This window comes from Periplaneta americana, chromosome 5 (genome assembly GCF_040183065.1).
Source record: "Periplaneta americana isolate PAMFEO1 chromosome 5, P.americana_PAMFEO1_priV1, whole genome shotgun sequence".
NCBI classification, from domain to species: Eukaryota; Metazoa; Arthropoda; class Insecta; order Blattodea; family Blattidae; genus Periplaneta; species Periplaneta americana.
The window spans coordinates 118,013,187-118,038,975 of NC_091121.1; the positions used below are offsets into that span (position 1 = coordinate 118,013,187).

Here is a 25,789-nt window from a genome sequence, read left to right on the forward strand (position 1 = left end):
TCGCAATAAATGAGAAGGCCTAAATAAAATTCAAAGGAGAGAGAGACATTCACAATATTACATATTTTGTACAATAGGTACAGTACTATAATTAAATTAAATTTTTTAATTTTATATATGACCTACAGTAGGCATACTACAAATTGTTTAAATAAGCTTACTTACACAGTTCTTGTCTTATTACGGTATTTAAAAAAAAAATAAAAATACAGTACTGATACTGGATTGTAGAATGATGTACAGTAATTAAAATACATACAGTACCGGTAATTAAGAATGTGGGTTGAAGATATCCATAATTTTTCTGTTTCTGTTTTGTAAAATATTACATCTGTAAATCATTTTTAATTCTTCTTTAACCAAACCAAATTCCCAGCACACATCAACCTTTTTTTTTTTTTTTTTTCCTGAACTTAATGTTTGGATTACACTATTGCTAAAAGTAGCTATAAATAAGTTGTCACTCAAATTTGTCGTTATAAAAATAATAAATAATTTCACAATGTTTAATAGTCCGCCGAGTTAGCTCTGTGGTAGCGCATCTGCCTCCAGACTAGCTGGCCCAGGTTCCAATTCCAAGCGGGGTCAGAAATTTTCATGTAAAATTTCTACCTTGGAACTAGGAGAGATGGCGGTGCACAACTTCTAATCACTAGATTGTGCACCAATATGCCTGGGTTAAATCTCAAATCTCTCCGCAGTGCATATGACGAGAAGGCATCTGTCACTGTTGATAGTGATTCGTCCGTCGGCTGGAGACGTTAAGGCTGGTGGCCCCCTTGGTGCTATTCGACAGGAATAGGCTACGTGTCAGCACTGGGTTTCCCCTTCTCCCTTCCTCACCTTCACTATCATCATCCACCATTCCCTACAATACACTTACGCATACACTCACCTAGTACACGACATAACTCTTCACAGATACACATCATGCATAGCGTGGCTCACCGAAGTGGTGTGCAACTTGAAAATGGGCCACAGTCCTGCCATCTATCCAGAGTATGTGGAACCCGAATCACATTAAGTGAAGTGGTAGGCAAAAAAAAAAGCGCGCGCGCACGCACACACACAGAGAGAGAGAGAGAGAGAGAGTTTAATACAGACAAAAATTGTACTTCTTAATGACTGTTGCTGTAGCTAAAGTGTCACAGTAAGTGTGATTGTTTGACCAAGTTCAACTGTACATACTCAATTATTCTGATTCATCTCTTTATTTATTGAATAATCCTAGCAATTAACTAACTGCCACTCTTGCTCGTTGTGTTTGTTGCACTTGTCTTTCGAGTTTTGTCTCGTAACTCCTGTGCACTTCCGAGTCTTGTTCATCTTCTCAAAATAACATTTGGTCGACGTGGAATGATTTCGTAATTTTGAATAATAGTCATAATTGAAATAAATAACATTAGAGATGTTTAATTGATACAAAAAGACAAAACAAAACAGTATCATATTATCAAAATGTTCTGGTTCTATTATCAGATAGTACCTATGGTTATATAAATTTAAAAAAAAATTCTCAAATAAATTTTCATTTCTAAGAAACATAAAACATAACATTAAATAAAGCGTTAACATTTTTTTACTTGAGATTGTACACTTGATCTCAAACATACGAAAAAAATTTCCTAGCCTTTTAATAAGGGCGTAGTAATTAAATAAAGATTGGGAAACGGATTATTATACACTGAAAGGTTGAAATGATGTTTCAAATAGACTATTTGATTGTTTATATATAGTCAACTCCGGATATAGTGAACCTCTATAGACTTGCATGTTTTGTTCACTATATCCGAGGTTCACTAAACCCGAAGTGTCTCTCCTCTAACCTTAAATGAAAGGAATGAATGAAATTGTGAACAAGAAAATAAAATACTATACAGTAATTAAAATATTTAATTCTTTTGGAATGGATTATACTGTCACTCACAGCTGATTTCCTTAAACTATGCTGTCGACCCACATCCGCTTGTGAAAGACCACGTTCAATGTCACTTATAATATTCGCCTTATCTTCCATATAAAACACTTTATGCTTCGACATTTTTATATAGTACATTCTCTGTTCGAACACTAGAAACAGACTGATCAGGTAGAAATGACAAACACTGTTATGGTGTGACTGCGTATTCAGCCTTGGAATTTCCCAGGTCACTTAATGGAAACTGGGAGGGGGTTGATGGTGTTTGAAAGCCATCCGAATTTTACAATCATTTATGCTCTGGACATAGTGTCCGTCCCCTTTTAATAAAAGAAGGCAACTTCATTTTCTGTTGTTTCGATGCTATCCGTCATAATGGAAATGTTTCTGAGAACAAAAGGCAACCCTTTCACAGTGGAGGATTAGAAATAACAGTAGAGTGGTGTGTCTGAGAACAGAATGGCAACCCTTCGACAGTGGAGTGAGGCACGGATGTCACATACAGCTCACTGTCTAGAAATCACTAATCCTACCTTTGTCCTTTGACAAAAGGAGTAAGAAACTTAGAATGTTGTTCTTAACACATTCTTTCAATTTTATACAACAAGATCTAACTTCAAATAAGAATCTGTCAGGATACAACTCTTGTAACTTCAATTTTTAAGGTTCACTATAACCGAAGTGAGGGTTCACTATAAACGGAAATATTAATGTACTTTTTAATATATGTGGGTCGGGACCAACTATTTAGGTTCACTATAGCCGAATGTTCACTATAATCGAGTTCACTATGTCCAGAGTTGACCGTATATAACAGTTGCCAAAACAGATAAAAGTTCAGTCTGGTTTGCGAGTATAAACAACTGTGATGATTGAAGGCTGCTTGACGTTCGAGAATTGACCACTCTTGAACATACACTTGATTAACTCACAAGCAGTCTTTGCATCAATGGCGTAGGCAATATTGTTGTGTGGGTTTTCGGCTATGGGGGTGCTGTTAGTCTTGCTTTCTCGCTCGTCGTTCAACTCTACTAGCAATTAAACAAATAATGCTGTCATGTACAATTATAATATGGAAACTAAAAATTTATTCCTGAAATAAACTGGTGGATACTTTATTAGATTCGAAGTACACAAGCTAAAACTCATTTGAAGGATGTGTATTGTTAAGAGAGTAATTAACACTCCTAGTTGGCTTCCTTTGGAAGTGATGTAAAACCAGAGGCCCAATGCATGTGTAATGTTAAGTACGCTCTGTTAATGATTATTGTTGAATCATCTTGAGGAGTAAATGGGCAGTAAATATTTCATTCTGTACACAGAACAATATAGGCATGCAGGAGAATACTAACTTCGAATGCTTTTTAATAACCTAAAATGGTACGAATCTATGTTAGTACAGCATATTCATGAATTGAAGTAATGTGGATTAATATGTACTTTTTTCCTTTGGCTTTAAAAAAATAAAAGTAAAAAACAGTTTAACTATTTCACAAGAATATATTTCTCTATCAATATGTCTAGATTGAAAACACTACTAACACATCATGGTTGTCTGCTAAATCAACATGGGACAACCATTTACAAACTTCGATCTATAATTTCCTCAGCCTCATCTCACTTCATCCTCGTTTGGACTGATTACCTGGTTGGATTTTTTCCTAGGTTTTCCCCAACCATAAGACAAATGCCAGGTAATCTGTTGGCGAATCCTCGGCCTCACCTCACGCTTCACCTCATCTCACTACATCTCGCCAAAAAATTATAAAATTGTAAACACTGTAATCTTGTAAACTTTCTGACTTGTTCCATATCTTAAAGCTATATTGCTAGTGTAAGATCTATGGAATACAGTAAATGAAATGAAATAATGCATCAGTATTATCAATCAACTTAGAAATTACTGAGTCCAATGACTTTCATAACAGTATGATGCAACCAGTTAATGCATCAATTATTTTAAAAATGAGACAATATTCCCTCCTCTCCTGAAAATATGATAAGATTACCTGGGTAAGGAGTTCTGGCCAAAGAGAAGAATTCCCATAGTACAATGCCGAACGACCATACATCAGACTGAGTGGAAAAGATGCGATCTCTGATGGACTCTATTGCCATCCACTTCACTGGAAGTGGACCCTGAAAAATATTTGAAAATACAATTATGTGTTTGGTAAACATTACAACCAAGACATTATTCAATACATATTGGGTTTTAAATGAGATTTTCTTAATATAGGTATCACATGGTAATAGAAATGTAACCTAGGGCACTGAATTAAAAATTAAGTTACCAGATAATGCGAGCTAAAAGGGGACGATTTGAAGAGAAATTATGAATATTCGTTATTTAAAAACCATTTAATTTACACTACAGTGACTGTTGGTAATAAACTTACACTCTTCTTAATGTGCGGCAATTTTTATGTTTCTGAATAACAACTCGACAATAATCTGTAAATTCTGCCTTGATTAGATGTAATATAGGTGCATCTATTTTTATAGAAGACATATGATTCTGAGACACTATTAAAATTTCAATTATGAACCTTACTTCAAATAGTTTCCTTTGCAACATAGGTTCCAAACTTGTTACGAAAATAGTGTTTTATGTAGGATATGATGCTGTAATAAGTATCGTGATTTTTCAATTCTTCTTGAAAAAGACTTGCTTCATTTCTTTAGATGGGGATGAACTTGGTGAATGTTGGTGTGCATAACCCAAAATAGAACAGTGGCAACTGTGACAGGACCTTACACATTATGTTATACATACGGACTTCGTAAATGAACACGGAACTGGTTGTGAAATTGAGAAAATTCATTTGATATACTTTCACCAAGACAATGAATCGTCATTATGATGTTGATATTAAAGAGGGCGGAAGTAGATCCAAGAACAAAAACAGATGACGGGTTCCTTGAAATGGAGGCTAGTGTTAAATATAAACATATTATTATATATTAGCACTAAAAATGTTCACGACGTCAGTGGAAATGCTTCCACAAATAAGAAGAGAAAATTCAAGTTACCTCAGTTACAATTAAAAAGATTTGATGGCAATATAAAAGAATGGTTCCAGTTCCACTGTCAATCCAAGTAAACAGATAAAGGTTCCGATATTATCCCTAAAGGTAAGTTTCAGTACCTTATCGAGGCCATTACAAAGGTTCCAGTGTCAGGAAAATGTTTGAAAGTATTTTACTAACAAAAATTGAGTCTTCAATCACGATTTTAAATGTAGATTTGTAAGGAAACAGTTGAGATTAATTTTCAACAATGTGTCAACTTCTAATAAGAGAACATCAATGTCCACTTTTTATGATAGCTAGTCACACATTCAAGATTTACAAACACTTTGGGTTACTACCGATAAGTATTTATCAATGCTTCATACGTTAGTAGAAATCCATAAGTCTGATCATTATTTTAAGAGCTTGATCAAGATGTGCTTCATTTTGTTTAAATGAGTGAACCAAAGATGAGGCTTGACAATTTCATCAAGATTTACAGGCAGAAGTAGAATCAAAACAATTAGGCCTAATTACTTTGGCAATGACGGGCTTTGGTCTGAAAAAAAAAACGTAAGAGAAAGCAAAATAAACTGACAAAGCAAGTGCCTAAGCCAATGGGTTATTAGCTACAAGTACTGTAAGCAATAAACATTTTTGTTTTTGTAATACATAACACAAAAGTCAAAGCCTTCTCCTCCTCCTCAATGTGAAAAAACAACTGAATAACATTATTTTTTTTTAATATACTGCAACCCTTCCATGGATTATATAATAAATTCTTTCAAGTAGCTTATGTATTGTATATTCGGGGTTCTCTTGTGTATAGGAATGGTCCCATTCATTTCTCATTTTCTTATATATAACGTAAGCATTTCCATGGCAAACAAAGAAGAATTTTCGTTTCCCAAAATCATTTCTTATATTTGTGTAGGTTGAATTTATAGATGTTACACGTGAAACAAAACAACATTTACAATAAAATAATTTACATATACATTTTAGTACATCTTGGGTTCTATTTAAGACAAAGAGCTCATCTTTGGCTTATTTTCACGAAAAAGAAGGGCCTTTAATTATTACAGACACCTTTTGATTTTCAAATAAATTTTTAAATTTTCAAGATGTAAGGTTAAAAATTTGAAACCTACAAACTTAAGGTTATGAAAAAATACATGTGATGTAAGCCCATATGTGTCAAATATAAACTGAAAATCTGAAGTTGGAATTCAACAAATCTTTAACATTATTATTAGAAAAGGCAAAATACGAAATTTCACATTCTAAACTATTCCTGCAAGCACGGGAAGAAGGATTAATTAAAGATGTATAGAATACAAGTAACGTCCAAAAACTTTCATATTTCATAATGTTTTGGTGAAATTTTCGTAATTTATAAAAATCTTCGTATTGTTATCATATTTTGAACGATTTCTCCTCCCCTCTTCCTCCATTAATATTTTTATAACTTCCACTGAACTGGGCTTTCCAGATATTATAACGAGACAATAAAGATGTTTTCCAGGAAAGTCATCCATTTCACCAACATTCCGGGATTCACAAGGAGAAGTGAAATCTCCATTTCCTCTTTAGAGTCAATGAACTTGTAATGTCAGTGAATTCGAGTTTCCTGATCAGAAGACATCGGATTTATATGCACTAAAAATATCTAGCATGTATTTATGCTATCAAAATCTTTAAAATATGCTATATCATTTCAAAAGTATGCACTAAATATGCACTAAAAATTTTAATTTTAGGTTTATGCATTTTGGTACTTACAATGTACATTCTTCCTCACACATCATTCTGGTCGTTGTAATTTGATTTGCAGTACACAATGATTATTTTCTCCAAATGCTCACGAGTACGTTTATGACGTTAATCACTTAACAGAAGTTTGTATGCTGAGAAGGACCTTCCACGTCTACAGATGTTATTGAGAAAAGTCTGAAAGCACTTACTAGCTCTGGGGAATTTTCTTCTGGAAGCATAACGTTTTCGCCTTAAAGATATTCATCCACAGAACATAAAACTTTAATGTCAGGATTTCTCCATAAAACAGCACACAATTTACCACTTAATTTTTCTGCATTTTTAAGCACTCTGAAGTTTACTCTAAACTTCTTTGAGGATTGATAAAGATTCATGTAAACACAAACCACATTTTTCGAATTTTTTTGTGGAGTCAGCTATAACTTTGAAATATGCCCGGATTACAGCCAAGTTCCTTTGCTAATATTCACTATTACAATATTCTGTGACTGCTGAATTGACAAAGCTTCAGTTGCATTTAGCGCACGAACAAATTCTTTAACTGCACTGAAATTATCCGAATAGAGGGAGTAGCTTCAATCCACGTACCACAGCGGATAAATATTGATTCTGGGAGTAATGAGAGGTCTGTAAATTTTTCTTTGTAAGCATTAACTCTGGATGGGCTCTCAAACACTCCTGCTTTCAACTGTAAATAGGAAAGTTATTCCCCAGTAACATCACGTGATTTTGTTAGTAGCACTCAGAGAAGCTCCTCATGGGTGCCTCCATTGTAAGGACTTTATTATCATGTCACTAATGTGTTTAAATATTAATTTTAAAATTGAAAATTAAAAAACGCATGTATTATATGCTCGATGTATGGGAAAATGATGAAATATGCAGCAACATAGGAAATATGCAATTATATGCACTATAAAACTTCACATACAAAAAACGGACAAACATGAAACATACTGCAAAAGTTAATTCCATAACACAAGTAAAAACAAACTAAACATGCATTTGCATACAAATCCGATGTCTACTGATCAGTTTGTCTATAAATAAGGGTGCGACCATTATGCGATGGCGATGAATACAGTAAGACAAAACTAACCTAATGCAGTTGCACGTTTATTTACTATTCAAACTTCTGCATCTAAACAAAATGGGAAATTAGGTTCCAGTAGCAATAAGAAACAATCGTCAGTTCTAGTACTCGTCATGATATGAAGCCTTTGGGAGCATATATGGCACTCTCTTTTCAATCTATTGCCACAGTAATACAATTTATTACAGTCACAAAAGCTTTGTTCCGACTTCGAAAGACCACTGTAGAGAAACTTGTATCACTGGGTCTGCCTGTGTCATTATGTATGAAACTTCTTCTCCTTGCAATAACAAATAATATTAAGTTATTTTTTAGTGTATATCTAGTCTCTGCACATAATCTAGAATATATGTTGTAATGTATTACACATATCACTTACATTTCCCTTCTTACGATAGTTTGTAGACTTGTACATGCTTTTTGCTAAGCCAAAGTCACAGATTTTGACGATATTGTCATCTGCGAGGAGAATGTTCCTGGCTGCTAGATCTCCATGCATGACCTATATTCGAAAAGATACAGCATTAATTCCATACTTGGCAATTAAATATATCCCAATAATTAATAAGTATAATGACGTACAATACAATATGTGGCTACTGACAATTAAAAAAGATACTTTGACTATAATGTTGTTCATGGTTTAACTGTAGATTACAAAGTTGTAAATTTAGCAAAACATAACAATTAAGACAGAAGTTGCACAAACCTGCTATGTAATCAACAAGAAATCATTTGCCTGCAAAGCATTGAACTATGTACATCAAAGATAAGAGTAAATAGACATTTTTAATAGAATCAATTATTAAAAACTAATACATAAATGCACTAATAAAAATGTAGGAGGAAAGAAGCAGAATATTATTATTATTATTATTATTATTATGAGTAATTTCAAAATCATTCTTAATCTAATGGAAAACTCACACCGACAGCTTTCATATTACTAACAGAATATAATTAAAAAACAAAACCTCAACAAAATATGAGCCTATGCCAACTCCAGATGTCCTCCACGCCAGAACACAAAATCTAATGAGCAATCGGTCTTTGTTACACAACTTGAATAACAATTTATTTGACAGAGAGAGAGAGAGAGAGAGAGAGAGAGAGACGGAGAATAAGTACTGGTACTTATGTTCAGAAATACAGATGCTTAAGAAAAGGAAAGCAATAATGAAACACATAATTCCAACTTATGCAAATAAAATGAACAAAAGTAGGCTAAATAAAAGTTATCCTACATTGTGACCATATGCTGAACTGAACTGACCTTTCTGGAAGCAAGATATTCCATGCCTCGTGCCACCTGGAAGGCCCAGCACAGCAGATCTCGTGTGCAGACAGGCCGCGTCATGCCCTTGTAGTCGCCCTTGTAGTTGGACCTCCAATCTGGCTGAATGCTGTTGTTGCTCAACATGAACTCATCATGTTCACCTTAAACAAAATCAGATACTAGTTGCAACATTCCATATCCATTTCAATTTCATGTTGAGATTTGCCGATAAGCTATTAATGTTTGACTATAGTTATAAGGGTGCAATACCGCCTTTGCTTATCATAAAAGTTTATAAATTTTCATGAACGTTTTCGATACTGATGTATCATCATCAGATGTGTAGTGTTAGATTGATGAAAAATGATGAAAACCTTGCCTATTAGATCTTAATGTGATATTTTCAGGTCATGTTGGTATGGTTGCTTGTACTTAAGTTGATCTATGATGTACATGCTGTTACGTTAAGTCACTGGAGTCATGTGATATGATCTAAAATATATGAAATTAAAATAATAATACACTGTTTAGGAATTGTAATCACTATACGATAAAATACGAACACTGTAAAACGCTTTAAAATTTTAAAAATCACTTTGATCGTATGTTAGCGGCGTTTGTCGGTACAAAGTTCGTTGATAGGGCAGTTTTTGTTGATCTTGATGCTTGACGTCGGTCTAAGGCGCAGTGTCGTTTTTCGCTAACACGTCTATATTTGTTAAACTGTATGTTGATAAAACGCTTCATCCGATTGTGGTTGATAAAATTGATGTAAATCATAGATGTATTACTAGTACAATGTGGAGGTTGTCAGGTCCATAAATTTTGTACAGCCTGGCGTGTCTGTAACAATGTGAATAAATATTAATAAATTAATTTGGAAGTTTAGCTGGTATTGTATTAATTTTGGTTTAAACCGTTGGGTTGATAACTATTACGAAAGAAAATTGACTTACGGTTTGACATGTGTTGGTCTGCTCGTGCTTGATGCTGGGCTGATACTGAAGTTATGAGCTCGCTCACAGTTTTTAAGTTACGTTATCTAATACTGGGAGTGGAGGGGGGATTGGTGGGACCTGTGTGTGTGTTTGTTTTGGCGGGAATAATTTGAATAAATTGAAGAGTGGATTGTTTGTGTTAGCTATTTGTTCATTTAGAAGGGGTTTTCCTGAGTTGTATTCTTTTATGATGTGGAATTGTTCAGCCATTTCTATTGTGGGATCATTTGTGATTTTTAGTATTTTCAAAGTTTCATTGATGTTTGCTAGTTCATGATTTTCATCTATGAGATGCTGTGCGAATTTGGATCTGTTTCTATTATAAATGAAATCAGAGGTATGTTCACGAAATCTTATTTTAAAATTGCGCCGAGTCTGTCCTATGTAAGTTTTGGTACAGTTTTTGCAACTTAACTGGTATATGCCGCTGTTTAGGAGGGGTTCATTATTGTTGGTATTATTGGGAATTATGTTGTTTAGTTTATTGTTAGTACGGGGGGCTATATTGATGTTTTTTTTTTTTTAAAAAGTTACTGAGTTTATTTGAAATCTTGCCGTAGTATGTTAGACTATGCCATTGTTTTTTGTTTTGTGTTTTCTCGGGTTGTAGTGTTGTAAAATCTTTTTTATGTAATTTTGTTTTCCTCTTTTGTATTAAGTTGTTGATTAGTTGTTTTTCATATCCATTTTCAGAGGCTATCTGCTTTATGTAATTGAGTTCTTTATTGTAATTGTCTTTATTTAGCGGAGTTGTGAGTAATCTGTCAATAAGGAAACGGAATTTACTAATTTTGTGTGTGGTGGGATGTATGGAATGTTTGTTTATAGAATGTGTAGTTGTTGTTTGCTTCCTGTATATGTTGAATGTGATTGTTGGGGGTGCTATTGTTATATTTAGATCTAGGAAGTTAAGACTGTTGTTATTACTTTGTTCTAATGTAAATTTTATGTTCTGGTGCCATTTATTAAATTCATCTAGTATTTGACTTTTTATGTTTTGGTTGTTTTCGTATATTATTATTGTGTCATCAACGTATCTTGTGTAGATGCTGAAGTTGAACTTATTATTTAAATTATTTATATGTTTGTTTTCTAGATCTTGTAGGAATATGTTAGCTAGGTATCCAGATAAGGGGTCGCCCATGGCTAATCCTGTTGATTGAGTGTGTATTTTATTGTCAAATTTAAAGTAATTTTGCTTGAGTGATGTTTTTAGTAACTGGGTAATTTGTTGAATTAGATTGTTTTGTAATTGGGCTTCATTGAGTTTTTTGGTAATGATGTTGATGGTTTCATCTATTGGTATATTAGTGTATAAGTTTGTGACATCTAGTGAAAGTATTTTGGTATTGTTCGTAGTTTTTAGTTTTTGGAGTTTTTTTATAATTTGTTTCGTGTTGATAATGGTGTATTGGGTGTCTTGAATGATGTTATTACTTAAGAATTTGTATAAATCTTTATTAACTTTGTAGTTTGGGGCATTTCTGCAATTCACTATTGGTCTCATTGTCATTTCTTTTTTATGTGTTTTAGGAAGTGTTTTTAAGCTGGGTGCTTTGGGGTTCTTCATGATGAAATTTTGGATTTTATTTTTTGGTATAAGATCAGGTGCATTTTTTATAGCAGTTTTTATTTGTTTTTGATATGTTTCTGTGGGGTCTGATTTCATTTCCGTGATCTGGTTGCTGTTGAAGAATTCGTTGGTTTTATCTATGTATTCTGTTTTATTCATCAATACTACTGAATCATTTTTGTCTGCTTTTATGTGTAAAATGTTGTTTTCTTTTAGTTTTTGTTTTAATTGTTTTAGTTCTTTGTGTAGATTTTTGGCTGTTTTGAACTCTTTTTTGGTGGTTGGGTTTCTTGCATACTTTTCTATTATTTTAGCGGTGCTGTATTGTAGGAATTCTTTGTTTTCATGTTCGCTGTTCTGTATGATGTGTTGGGTTTCTATTGCTGTACTTTCTATTACTTTTTTAATATTGCTTGGTGGATAGTTGTGTTTGTATCCGTTATTTAGGATGTTTACTTCTTGGGTGTTTAATTTGAGGGTTGTTAAGTTTACTATCCTATTATTGAATGTGGGATTGTTGGGTTGTTGTTTTGACTGATTGGTAATTAGATTGTTGAGTTTTTTCTGTAGTGTTTCGTGTTTGCATTCCATTATTTTATCTATTTTCTCTTGACTGTGTAGATATATATTATCCCATTGGTTGCCGAAAAATTTTGCAAGTTGTAAATGTAGGTCATAGAGTTGCCTGTTCAGGTAATCCTTCTTTATATGTAAGAATTTGATTTCGTTTTTCATACGTAATTTCTGGTATTGATTATTAGTTATTTGAGCTGGTTGTGTGTAGAATCTGTTTCTGGTGATTTTTGCGTAATTTGGGGTAACTTTGTATGTTAGGCATTGTTGGTTAAACCAGATGTTGGCGTTGGTTTTCAATATTTTCGTTTTAGTATTGGTGTATGCGTTTATGATTTTTCTTGGCTAGCGTTAGTGAAAAACGACACTGCGCCTTAGACCGACGTCAAGCATCAAGATCAACAAAAACTGCCCTATCAACGAACTTTGTACCGACAAATGCCGCTAACATATGATCAAAGTGATTTTTAAACTTTTAAAGCGTTTTACAGTGTTCATATTTTATCACCACGCCTATAGTGATTACAATTCCTAAACAGTGTATTATTATTTTAATTTCATATATTTTAGATCATATCACATGACTCCAGTGACTTAACGTAACAGCATGTACATCATAGATCAACTTAAGTACAAGCAACCATACCAACATGACCTGAAAATATCACATTAAGATCTAATAGGCAAGGTTTTCATCATTTTTCATCAATCTAACACTACACATCTGATGATGATACATCAGTATCGAAAACGTTCATGAAAATTTATAAACTTTTATGATAAGCAAAGGCAGTATTGCACCCTTATAACTATAGTCAAACATTAATAGCTTATCGGCAAATCTCAACATGAAACTGATAAACGCTAGCCAAGCAAAAATCATAAACGCATAAACCAATACTAAAACGAAAATATTGAAAACCAACGCCAACATCTGGTTTAACCAACAATGCCTAACACACAAAGTTACCCCAAATTACGCAAAAATCACCAGAAACAGATTCTACACACAACCAGCTCAAATAACTAATAATCAATACCAGAAATTACGTATGAAAAACGAAATCAAATTCTTACATATAAAGAAGGACTACCTGAACAGGCAACTCTATGACCTACATTTACAACTTGCAAAATTTTTCGGCAACCAATGGGATAATATATATCTACACAGTCAAGAGAAAATAAATAAAATAATGGAATGCAAACACGAAACACTACAGAAAAAACTCAACAATCTAATTACCAATCAGTCAAAACAACAACCCAACAATCCCACATTCAATAATAGGATAGTAAACTTAACAACCCTCAAATTAAACACCCAAGAAGTAAACATCCTAAATAACGGATACAAACACAACTATCCACCAAGCAATATTAAAAAAGTAATAGAAAATACAGCAATAGAAACCCAACACATCATACAGAACAGCGAACATGAAAACAAAGAATTCCTACAATACAGCACCGCTAAAATAATAGAAAAGTATGCAAAAACCCCAACCACCAAAAAAGAGTTCAAAACAGCCAAAAATCTACACAAAGAACTAAAACAATTAAAACAAAAACTAAAAGAAAACAACATTTTACACATAAAAGCAGACAAAAATGATTCAGTAGTATTGATGAATAAAACAGAATACATAGATAAAACCAACGAATTCTTCAACAGCAACCAGATCACGGAAATGAAATCAGACCCCACAGAAACATATCAAAAACAAATAAAAACTGCTATAAAAAATGCACCTGATCTTATACCAAAAAATAAAATCCAAAATTTCATCATGAAGAACCCCAAAGCACCCAGCTTAAAAACACTTCCTAAAACACATAAAAAGGAAATGACAATGAGACCAATAGTGAATTGCAGAAATGCCCCAAACTACAAAGTTAATAAAGATTTATACAAATTCTTAAGTAATAACATCATTCAAGACACCCAATACACCATTATCAACACGAAACAAATTATAAAAAAACTCCAAAAACTAAAAACTACGAACAATACCAAAATACTTTCACTAGATGTCACAAACTTATACACTAATATACCAATAGATGAAACCATCAACATCATTACCAAAAAACTCAATGAAGCCCAATTACAAAACAATCTAATTCAACAAATTACCCAGTTACTAAAAACATCACTCAAGCAAAATTACTTTAAATTTGACAATAAAATACACACTCAATCAACAGGATTAGCCATGGGCGACCCCTTATCTGGATACCTAGCTAACATATTCCTACAAGATCTAGAAAACAAACATATAAATAATTTAAATAATAAGTTCAACTTCAGCATCTACGCAAGATACGTTGATGACACAATAATAATATACGAAAACAACCAAAACATAAAAAGTCAAATACTAGATGAATTTAATAAATGGCACCAGAACATAAAATTTACATTAGAACAAAGTAATAACAACAGTCTTAACTTCCTAGATCTAAATATAACAATAGCACCCCCAACAATCACATTCAACATATACAGGAAGCAAACAACAACTACACATTCTATAAACAAACATTCCATACATCCCACCACACACAAAATTAGTAAATTCCGTTTCCTTATTGACAGATTACTCACAACTCCGCTAAATAAAGACAATTACAATAAAGAACTCAATTACATAAAGCAGATAGCCTCTGAAAATGGATATGAAAAACAACTAATCAACAACTTAATACAAAAGAGGAAAACAAAATTACATAAAAAAGATTTTACAACACTACAACCCGAGAAAACACAAAACAAAAAACAATGGCATAGTCTAACATACTACGGCAAGATTTCAAATAAACTCAGTAACTTTTTTAAAAAACAAAACATCAATATAGCCCCCCGTACTAACAATAAACTAAACAACATAATTCCCAATAATACCAACAATAATGAACCCCTCCTAAACAGCGGCATATACCAGTTAAGTTGCAAAAACTGTACCAAAACTTACATAGGACAGACTCGGCGCAATTTTAAAATAAGATTTCGTGAACATACCTCTGATTTCATTTATAATAGAAACAGATCCAAATTCGCACAGCATCTCATAGATGAAAATCATGAACTAGCAAACATCAATGAAACTTTGAAAATACTAAAAATCACAAATGATCCCACAATAGAAATGGCTGAACAATTCCACATCATAAAAGAATACAACTCAGGAAAACCCCTTCTAAATGAACAAATAGCTAACACAAACAATCCACTCTTCAATTTATTCAAATTATTCCCGCCAAAACAAACACACACACAGGTCCCACCAATCCCCCCTCCACTCCCAGTATTAGATAACGTAACTTAAAAACTGTGAGCGAGCTCATAACTTCAGTATCAGCCCAGCATCAAGCACGAGCAGACCAACACATGTCAAACCGTAAGTCAATTTTCTTTCGTAATAGTTATCAACCCAACGGTTTAAACCAAAATTAATACAATACCAGCTAAACTTCCAAATTAATTTATTAATATTTATTCACATTGTTACAGACACGCCAGGCTGTACTAAATTTATGGACCTGACAACCTCCACATTGTACTAGTAATACATCTATGATTTACATCAATTTTATCAACCACAATCGGATGAAGTGTTTTATCAACATACAGTTTAACAAATATAGACGTGTTAGCGAAAAACGACACTGCGCCTTAGACCGACGTCAAGCATCAAGATCAACAAAAACTGCCCTATCAACGAACTTTGTACCGACAAACGCCGCTAACATACGATCAAAGTGATTTTTAAACTTTTAAAGCGTTTTACAGTGTTCATATTTTATCACCACGCCTATAGTGATTACAATTCCTAAACAGTGTATTATTATTTTAATTTCATATATTTTAGATCATATCACATGACTCCAGTGACTTAACATAACAGCATGTACATCATAGATCAACTTAAGTACAAGCAACCGTACCAACATGACATGAAAATATCACATTAAGATCTAATAGGCAAGGTTTTCATCATTTTTCATCAATCTAACACTACACATCTGATGATGATACATCAGTATCGAAAACGTTCATGAAAATTTATAAACTTTTATGATAAGCAAAGGAGGTATTGCACCCTTATAACTATAGTCAAACATTCCATATCCAGACAAAAAAGGATACTGGTAAGTATGATCATAATAATCACAGTTGTAATTGTAACCATGCGATGAAGAGAGAAAGGGCAAGAAGAAAACAAGTACAAGATGCAGCGGTCACAAAAAGGAAACTAAAAATCAGCAGATTATATACAAAACGTATAAGTTTCAGTTGCAAATATTGTTGCAGCAGTGCTGCAGCCACGATTTTGTAAATGTGTGCTAAATTCCTTTATCTGTTGCCAAGCCATAGACACCATTTGCTAAAAATCAGAATGTGTTGAACTATTGTTGTGTGTGTTTGAAATGTTCAAGATATGTGTGAATTGTGGTCTATTATCTGTTTCTTGAATGCAAGGAATGTGAAACTGGCAGACATTCATAATCAACTTTGCAAAGGTATGGAGAATATGCCATAAGTGATTCAATGGTAAGGAGATAGGTTAGGAATTTCAATGAAGGTTGTGAAAATGTGCTTGATGATCAGCAAAGGAACTGTCTTAGGTCAATAATGGTTTGGTGTATGTGGTCTAAGAGAAAGCTTGTGAGGACAGATAATTCACAATTTTGTCACTTTCCCTGCATTCAGTGCCAGCTCGTGCGAGATAAATTTGATGAAGACTAAAAGATAAATAATTCTGTAGAATCGATGGGTGGCCATGAAGTCATTGATAATGTCGCAAACGTTTTTGTAAGCTATATTGGGTTGTATTTTAAAATAACTTGTTTATACTTATATCTTGATATGACGTTCGAACAAGCCCAAACACACACAAAGGAATACGTCTGCTACAACAACGAGTGGTTACCAATAATTCATCTATGAAAAGCTGTGCGATGACGTTCTTATTCTCAAAGCAAGAATAAACATGTAGCATTTATTAAAAGAAATCAGCGATATATTTGTAGAGCACTGTGCTATAAAAATAGCGACAATAATAACATTTAATACTTACTTACTTACAAATGGCTTTTAAGGAACTTGAAGGTTCATTGCTGCCCTCACATAAGCCCGCCATCGGTCCCTATCCTGTGCAAGATTAATCCACTCCCTATCATCATATCCCATCTCCCTCAAATCCATTTTAATATTATCCTCCCATCTACGTTTCGGCCTCCCCAAAGGTCTTTTTCCCTCTAGCCTCCCTACTAACACTCTATATGCATTTCTGGATTCACCCATATGTGCTACATGCCCTGTTCATCTCAAACGTCTGGATTTAATGTTCCTAATTATACTCCAAGAAAATAATGGAAGGGAATTGACAGATCAACAGTTTCAGGCCTTCCACTTAACGTCTAATTTAGCACACCTGATCAAAAAATTGTGAACCAAAACGTCCTTATTCATTTTTAAAAAAGTCCACTGAGTCGTAGTTAACAATGCTCACTGTTCAGCTATTTACATTAAGTTTCTTTGCAGTTATATAATGAAGTGAAAGTATCCTGGTAAGTTGGTGAATTGGTGTGTGATTTAGTGATTATTTATTTAATAATTGTAAAGAAAGTGAAATCGTAGAGTGAAAATTTACTAACATTCATCAAGCCAGTTCAACGACTGTCAAAATACTTTGACTGTAGGCCTACTCTGCATAGAATTCGAGCTATTTAGAGGTATGGAGTACGTTATTGCAATAAACACGTTAGCGGCAAGGTGAGCTCAATGGAGTATACAGTACATTAAATTAATTTATCCAAAAATATTAGTTAACTGTTACTTTAAAAACTTATTTTTATAATAATTTAGACTTAAATATATTTTTAAGTTTGCTGCTTGGTTATTTCATTGCAATTGATTGCGTACGATACGGGGCAGCAAAATATAAACTCCTCCAGATGGCAGAATGTCTAAATACGGCCCTGGTCATATGTTGGCCTAATAACCAGAATGTCTAAATACAGCCCTGGTCATATGTTGGCCTAATAACATTTCACGCATCTGGCAATGCTGAATAACACCAATCTATACATTTCAAAATCTAAACATTAACGGTAATGGCAACCAACTACCTTTGCTAGTTGTTAAGTTGTTACAGTGAACCCAGTTATAAATACACAGTTGGCGAGTTCGATATTATTTCAGCAGTTCTGTTAATATCCAACAGAAAAAGTGCTGCACAGGGAAACAGAAAATGTAAGGCTTTGTTAGCATTAAGAAATACAAGAAATACAGAAAAAATGTATACCTGGTAACCATAATTTTCGATTTATTTGCGTGATCTTTTGTGGATATAATTGCAGTCAATAGAAGCCAGAAAGCGATGGTCTTAGACCCTACGATTTGCTTTGAACGAGACATGAGACAGGCACTGCAGATAAATGATGACAAGCGAGCTAAATATGTACCTTGTCTTCCAAACCTCAGTGAAAAATATGGCATTTCACTTTACAACTGGAATGTTACAAGCTTACTATTTGGACCGAGGGGTTGTTTACCAAAATTTACATATAATATCCTTAAATCCTTTAAAATTCCCTTTTATGAGGTTCAGAAGATTGTGATGGAAATTCTGAAGGCCTCTCTTCAAATTCGACACTATCATTTATATAGTAACACATAAATTTTTGTTTTAATGTACAAATCGAATAATTATTTTACTCGTTTCATTTCTCTTATCTTTTTATTTTTTATTAATTCCGGATCCCAGTGGTCAACCTCACTTGAGGACGGATGATTTTAAATAAATCTTAGTAGTTATTATTTTCTACTTCCCCTTGCTGCATTTCCAGAGCTCTGATGTTCCTGTTGATACAGTACTTACTGTTACAGTAGACTCTGCTCTCCAACCCACAAATAACTTTCAGAACACTTAATAATACCATTCTTCTTCTTCATCAGGTACTACAACTTCTAGAAGTTTTGACTTCTCAACTATTTTCTGCCATTCATTTCCAATTTCGTTAATCAGTTCGGCTTTCCTTCGTTGAGAAATTTTGGCAATGAAAGTTTCTACACTGTGTGGGGGAGCTGTAATAGTACCATTAGCTTCACTAATAACAAAAGTTGGTCACCAATTACTGTCCTATCTCCAATTTACTTGTACGAGTACAAAAGTGGGATTGCAATGGACATTATTTGCATGACGATCTTATTTCACTCACCTGTAGGAGTCATGGAGATGAGGTTGGCCTCGATATCACTTCCTGTTAGGTCTGGGGATCGGTCACCTGGTCGGGTACATGCAGCTCTGTAGTCCACGGCCATGTCTCCAGAATGACCTCCCTCCCCACTGGTGCTGGAGAAGGACAATGCTGCATATTTCAACCTACCAACATAGTGGTTAGTAGGTTAGCACCCCCAAGCACATGCACTAGCTACAACCAACACAACACTGATGTAACGAATGGAAACTTCTATCTCCTTCAGGGCGAAACAGAATTTTAATTTTATATCTTTATATTGTCATAATTTATAACCTGAAAAATAATTGCAACTTCTCTCGAATAATTGTCACTGTATTTACAAAATATGGTTACTTCAGTTTTCTGCTAGTGGTTGTAGAAATATGAAACATTCGCGGCTCTATTACATACAGTACTACAAGATTCCAATGGTCACCAGTAAGAGCACTGATTTACAGCATTACTGCCATTACTTATCGATTGCCTTAGTAAAATAAGCTAACTAACTGGTTTGCATAATTCGCTACACATGGTAATTTAGAGAAACTGACAACTTTGCACTTTATTTATTTGCGACACGATTTGATGAATTAGGTTGAAAATGAAATAAATAACTTGCTAGTGTAGCTTCAGCTCAGAATTCTTCCACTTAACTGGTACAGCGAGAGTGGAGTTTTGGGGGTTAAAACCTTCCCAAAGCCCGGAAAAAATATGCTTTCGATGCTCTGCAACATTATAACAGTGACTTACAGTACTTCCGATAAAACACAACCTGTTCACAATAATTGCAACTCTTCCTGTAACTACTTACTCCTGAAAGCACAGAGGAGAAGTGGCTCAATGGATTGGCTCTCATGTACATACATACCTACATGGTAAAGTTTCTTTGAATGAAACTGAAGTGCTCAAGAAACTAGCTAAGAAACGCAGAAGATTGAAATACATGGTATCCGGCTTACAAGTACCAACAGAAGAAAAAATGGCTGTCAATCATTTCGTCACACTTTAATTTTTCTTTTTTATTTCAGCACATAAATATTTTTTATTTCGTTGCATGGCAACACTGTAATGAAAATTTAAATCTGTGCTCACCTATTCCCGATATCCCATGCTCCCCAAATATTGTACATGGGATAACTCGCTAACGTTATTGTTCAGACTGATTCAAGATCAACAGGTAGTTCCTTGCATGTTGTTTTTTTTTTTTTTTTTTTACTGTCTCTCCCATTTCTTTTTCACCCATTCTTAGTACTAATACCTCACATGTTTATATTTTAACACATATATGATCGTGTCTTACAAAATTCATGGAGGAAGGTTTATGTTTCAATATAGTTTTCAAGAATATAATCAGAATATTCGAAACATTCACTAACACAAGGGACCTCTGATATTAGTTCAACTGCAAAAGCTTCTGACACCTCTAGTGCTGATAAATAGGAAAAAATCAAGTAAAAAAGTTTTCAACCAATTTCGAATTTTAGATGTTTTGTTTCGGAGCTCCTGGTTTGATATACCAACAAGTACCGACAGAAGAAATTTTGTAATTTTTTAATTTTCCTAAGCGAACTCTGCTCTAAGTGAAATTTACTCTCTGTGTAACTTTAATACTGGACCCTAATATATCTCAGGGTGAAATAGGGTCTATTAAATTGGATAATAAATAATAATAGGAACTTTAATACTGGAAAAATTAAATGTGGCAACATTGTGTGACGCTATTTCATAATGTAAAAAGAAAAAGCTTTGAAATTAACTACTTTCCACATATTTGGAGGTGTAATTTCTTCAGGAAGTACCATACATATTTCTAAGTTTGGATATTAGCATTTGGAAAAAAAAACACGTAACCACAGGAATACTGAGAGCATTAACATGCCGATGTATGGTGTACATTTGATAGAAATGGTCAGGAATATAATCAAAAGTACTGTCAGCCAAATTAGAATTGTTTTATAAGTTATTAAGACAATTTAACTGTTCCTGTAAATTGCCTGTCTGAACAGATCAATTTCAGAAAAAACAATCTCAAAATTATTATTTTCTTTAATTTCGGCCCTAATCAACTTTAAGGATTTTGTGTATAAATCACCTGTCACCCTTCTTTTCAGTGCCATACGAGTTTTTTTAAATATTGTAAATTTATTTCAACTCAACAACAATGTAGTTTTATTATCTCAACAATAGGATTTGCTCTCCACACCGTAACACAGTATTCGTTAGTGCACTCCACTGACGACAATGACAATTTACTTTGACTATTACGAACAACAATGAACTGTTAATCTTAACTAATATTTACAAAGCACTATTTACAAATCAGAACTGTCAGTTCTCAGTTCACAGTTCTTCTAGCACAGTCACTCGAGTTCACAGTATCTCGAACCACAGACCTTCAGAGACAGTCCACTGAACTCAGGTCCCTCCAACTGCGGTCCACTGCACTCGAACTCAGGCCTTCGGATGCTGACACAGTTGCGGATGCACACTCAAGTCGAACTCCGGTACACAAGACTGGCTTGCTCTGCACGCACGCACGCACGCACGCACGCACACACACACTCTCTCTCTCTCTCTCTCTCTCCGAGTTCCCTCGCGTTTCTTCTTTTATAACCACAGCGACGTAGCCTGGAAAGTTCGAATTCGCGATTTTTCCACTTCGACGGACTTCTCGGCCTCTCTAGGCAAGCAGAAGATGCGTGCGCAAACTCCCTCACCGCGTAGGCCCTTTCCCCTCTCTTCTCTCCACCGCGCGCCATCCCTCAGTGTTCTGTGGAGCCCGCGCGATCTGCTCTCTTGCGGGACGCTGGTCGTGAGTTCGAATCTCACGTCGCTGTCACAATATGATATGGTGAAATGTTTTCATGGTCATGATATCTTGTTTTATCAAATTTTAAAAGTTTCTATTTCTCATGCTATGTTTCACTGTAAACTTTCATGTCTTGTCCTCTGTTACTTTTGATTATTTCAAAGTCCATGTTTATAGAATATTAACACGTTAAAATACATACTTAATTAGATCTCTAAAAGAACATTTGTTTAAAGTAAATTCGCTAAAAATGCTCTGGGCCTATAGGCACCGTGCAAGCTCCTCTGGTGGCGACTGTTGTTACTAACTGCAGGACAGCAGCGATAGAGTTGTGCTTGAAGCGTATGAATATACTTAACATCTCAGGTTAAATGATTAGAAATATGGATGATCCTAAAAAGCTGAAAGGTAACGCAAATTGCTGTGTTCTTGAGTGTAGTAATACTTACGGGAACACACTAACCGATATTGTTTTTATTCATTCCCAAAACAGAAAACTGAAGCGCAACGACGCTAATTGTGGATCCAAGCAGTACACAGACGAAAGTAAATAAGGCTATACTGCTTGTAATCATAATATTATTATATACTAGGCCTAATATAAAAAATATAATATATACAGTATTATGTTTATAAATAACCATTAAGTTATCAACGACAGGAATTTATAGGCCTAATTTAAATTTCAAAAAGTACATAATTACTGAGTTCTTTACATAATTAATATTATGTATAATATTAGCAACAATAAATAACAATATACTTATTTTTAAATGTATTCATATCGATATTTAATTCTTGATTTCAAGTGTTGATGGTTCACCTTGGAAACCAACACCCGCAACAAGAATTTGCAGTATTCATTTTATTGGGAATGAGATTAGGACACCCCCAAAACTAGCATACCGTTCCCAGTATTTTTCTAAAAGATTACAAGAAAAAGACTGCCTCACCTCAACTAGCTTCGCAAAGATACGAAAGAGACGCAAAAAGAAGAAGAAAAGATGAAAATTTAAGTTTTATGGAAGGCGAATGCTCAACAAGTGTTATTTATAAAAATTAAGTAGCCATACAGGCAGAAGTAAATGAAACCATTCTTACTAATTTTGTTTTTTCTTTCACAATTGAATTGTGTGAATTGTCTACTCAAGTGTCTATTCCATTACATGCCGAACTGAAGTCACATAAGAAATGTTATGACAAGAGTTCAGGAACAGATGATAATATATGTTTAATGAAATGCAAGGTTTCCGAGATTATTCTACAATAAAATATGAGAGAGAACTACCAGACTTAATGGGAGTGGCATTTGTGGTTTTGAATATATTGTTAAAATTGCTGCCAATTGAAACACAATTATACCCTTAGAATCATAATAAGAAATATTTCCAATTCTATCATTTAACCCAAAAATAGCTACCATAGATAGTCGAAATGCCCCAAGATGTAGACCATACATATTCTTTTTTTTCCATTTTTATTAGTGGATTTCACATTGAAAGCTTTCAAAAATTCTGTCCAAGAGTAAGATTAGTAAAGAAAATCGTCTACTCATATTTTTTAATTAAAATGAAAACTGGATTGTCGTATTCTGCTATGAGGGTGATGTTCAGAGTTAATCGTACAATTATAATTATGATGTATTTTTACCGCCACTTTAATGTTGTTGACATCCACAATGGTTACTATAATTTTGGGTTTTGGCCTAGCAGAGAAAGTATTCAGGAAACAATGCCTGCAATATTGAAAAAAGTAGAGTGAAAATTAATTGTTCAAAAGTGGAACAGCCACCCAACGTGGATCAGATGGTGGCCTTCAAATCTAAATGCTACCGTGGCAGATCGAGTGACACATTCGTGACAACTGATTGTGAATTATTGACGTTATTAGAAGGTGGTGATGAAGTCAGGTTTTCCCGGAATAATAACAAACCTCTCCGATAAAGGGATCATTGTTGTTACTCCACCATATCTGCATGATGGTAAATTAACAGCTGAAAAAGTCGAAACTACTTACAGCATTGCCAGTGTTCGAATTCATGTTGAAAGGTGCATTCAGCAAATTAAAATATACAGTATAACATTTTACATTTTTTTTAATGGCTTCATTGCCAAATGCAAGGCACTAGACAACAACAACATTTTACACAAACTATCAATTGAACTGCTTCCGCATGTTGATCTTATTGTTTATTCAACTGTCCAAAGAGAAGTCTGAACCTCACAAGTGATACCAACAAGGCACCACTTATAAGGCAACTAGGCCAGAATATCATGGGGTAGGGTGACCAGTTCCTTTTCCCTTCCATTGCATATATCGCCGACTAGCTACAAATTACACTAGTCAGACTTCATATGCATACAAACAATATTGTTCTTCCTCTGACACATATTGTCAAGTGAGATGTACAGCCTGATAACAGATGTACATATCAGCCAGAACCTCAATCAGAGGTAGTATGTTGATGATATTGTTCATATGTGTTGTGTTTTAGAGAATTTGCAGTCGCTCATTATTCAGGAAGTGTAATTAAGACTACTTTTAGAATTAAATCACATTAAAATACGTAATTTATAGAGACATTATACACACATAAATATTACACACGTCATAACATCAAATATAAGTACATCAATGTTTTCGTAATATGACTGTTCACCCTCATTCAATGGTCTGAAATCTGATTTAAATGCCAAACAACTTCACTGATATTGCAGGAACTTTGTAGTTAACATTTTACACTCCTCTAGCTGTACTGAACTTTCCCCTGAGTCTATTAAATAATTAAAGACTGTAGATTGCTGGGTTTGCAGTGAAAGACCTGCCCTTGGGCAGAACACTATGAATCAATGAACCCATTCTTACTAATATTACAACTTTTTATCGGCAGGAAGCCGCATGTAATTTCTATATCACACATGAAGGGTACACGGGAATAACGAACAAGGTCCATTCAGAATAATTTTGAGATAAATGAAATTTAAAGTTTGAGGACTTGAAACGTATAGTTTATTGTTAACTTATTGTTATTTTTTATCACACAAGAATGTAGCATTATAAAGCAAATATGTGACAAAATATTGTTTTGATTTTATGAATTACAACAATGCAAAACTGCAAAAAGTCTACTTTGCTACGTTTTATAAACGGGAAGAACGAACAATGTCACAATTTAATCGAATATTTGTTGGAAATGGAATGAGGTATAATATTTTCAAACAATGTAGCACATGTTTACTTTCGTGTAGGGTATTCTTTTTAAAGGTTATGAATATTGTTGACCCATTATAAATATTTTTATCTTTGAGTGTTCATTGTTCCAAATAATTATTGAAAAACAAATCTACACACTAATCTAATTGCACTGAATTTTCCATTGTGAATGAATATATTGAATATAAAATAGTCTCATTCACTGTTATGGACTTCTTGTGACTCGCCATTGATGAGAGGAAGACTGAAATATTCTCTAGCAGTTGGAGAACAAACATTTTTCAAAATTTGTAATTCCTT

The 25,789-nt window shown here is 33.9% G+C and overlaps 1 protein-coding gene across 3 annotated transcripts in view; it reads right to left on the reverse strand.

Annotated features, from left to right (window-relative positions):
- Nucleotides 1-25,789, reverse strand: part of LOC138700100 (vascular endothelial growth factor receptor 1-like) — a 343,737-nt gene that overhangs the window by 20,037 nt on the left and 297,911 nt on the right. For 2 of the 3 annotated variants that reach the window (XM_069826422.1, XM_069826421.1), the window contains exons 19-22: nt 19,447-19,610; nt 9,073-9,236; nt 8,179-8,301; nt 3,928-4,057 (exon numbers count right to left, since the gene is read on the reverse strand). In XM_069826422.1, coding sequence (XP_069682523.1) covers nt 3,928-4,057; nt 8,179-8,301; nt 9,073-9,236; nt 19,447-19,610 — 581 coding nt within the window. The remainder of the gene's footprint in view (nt 1-3,927; nt 4,058-8,178; nt 8,302-9,072; nt 9,237-19,446; nt 19,611-25,789) is intronic. The other variant, XM_069826423.1, reaches the window with a different exon arrangement.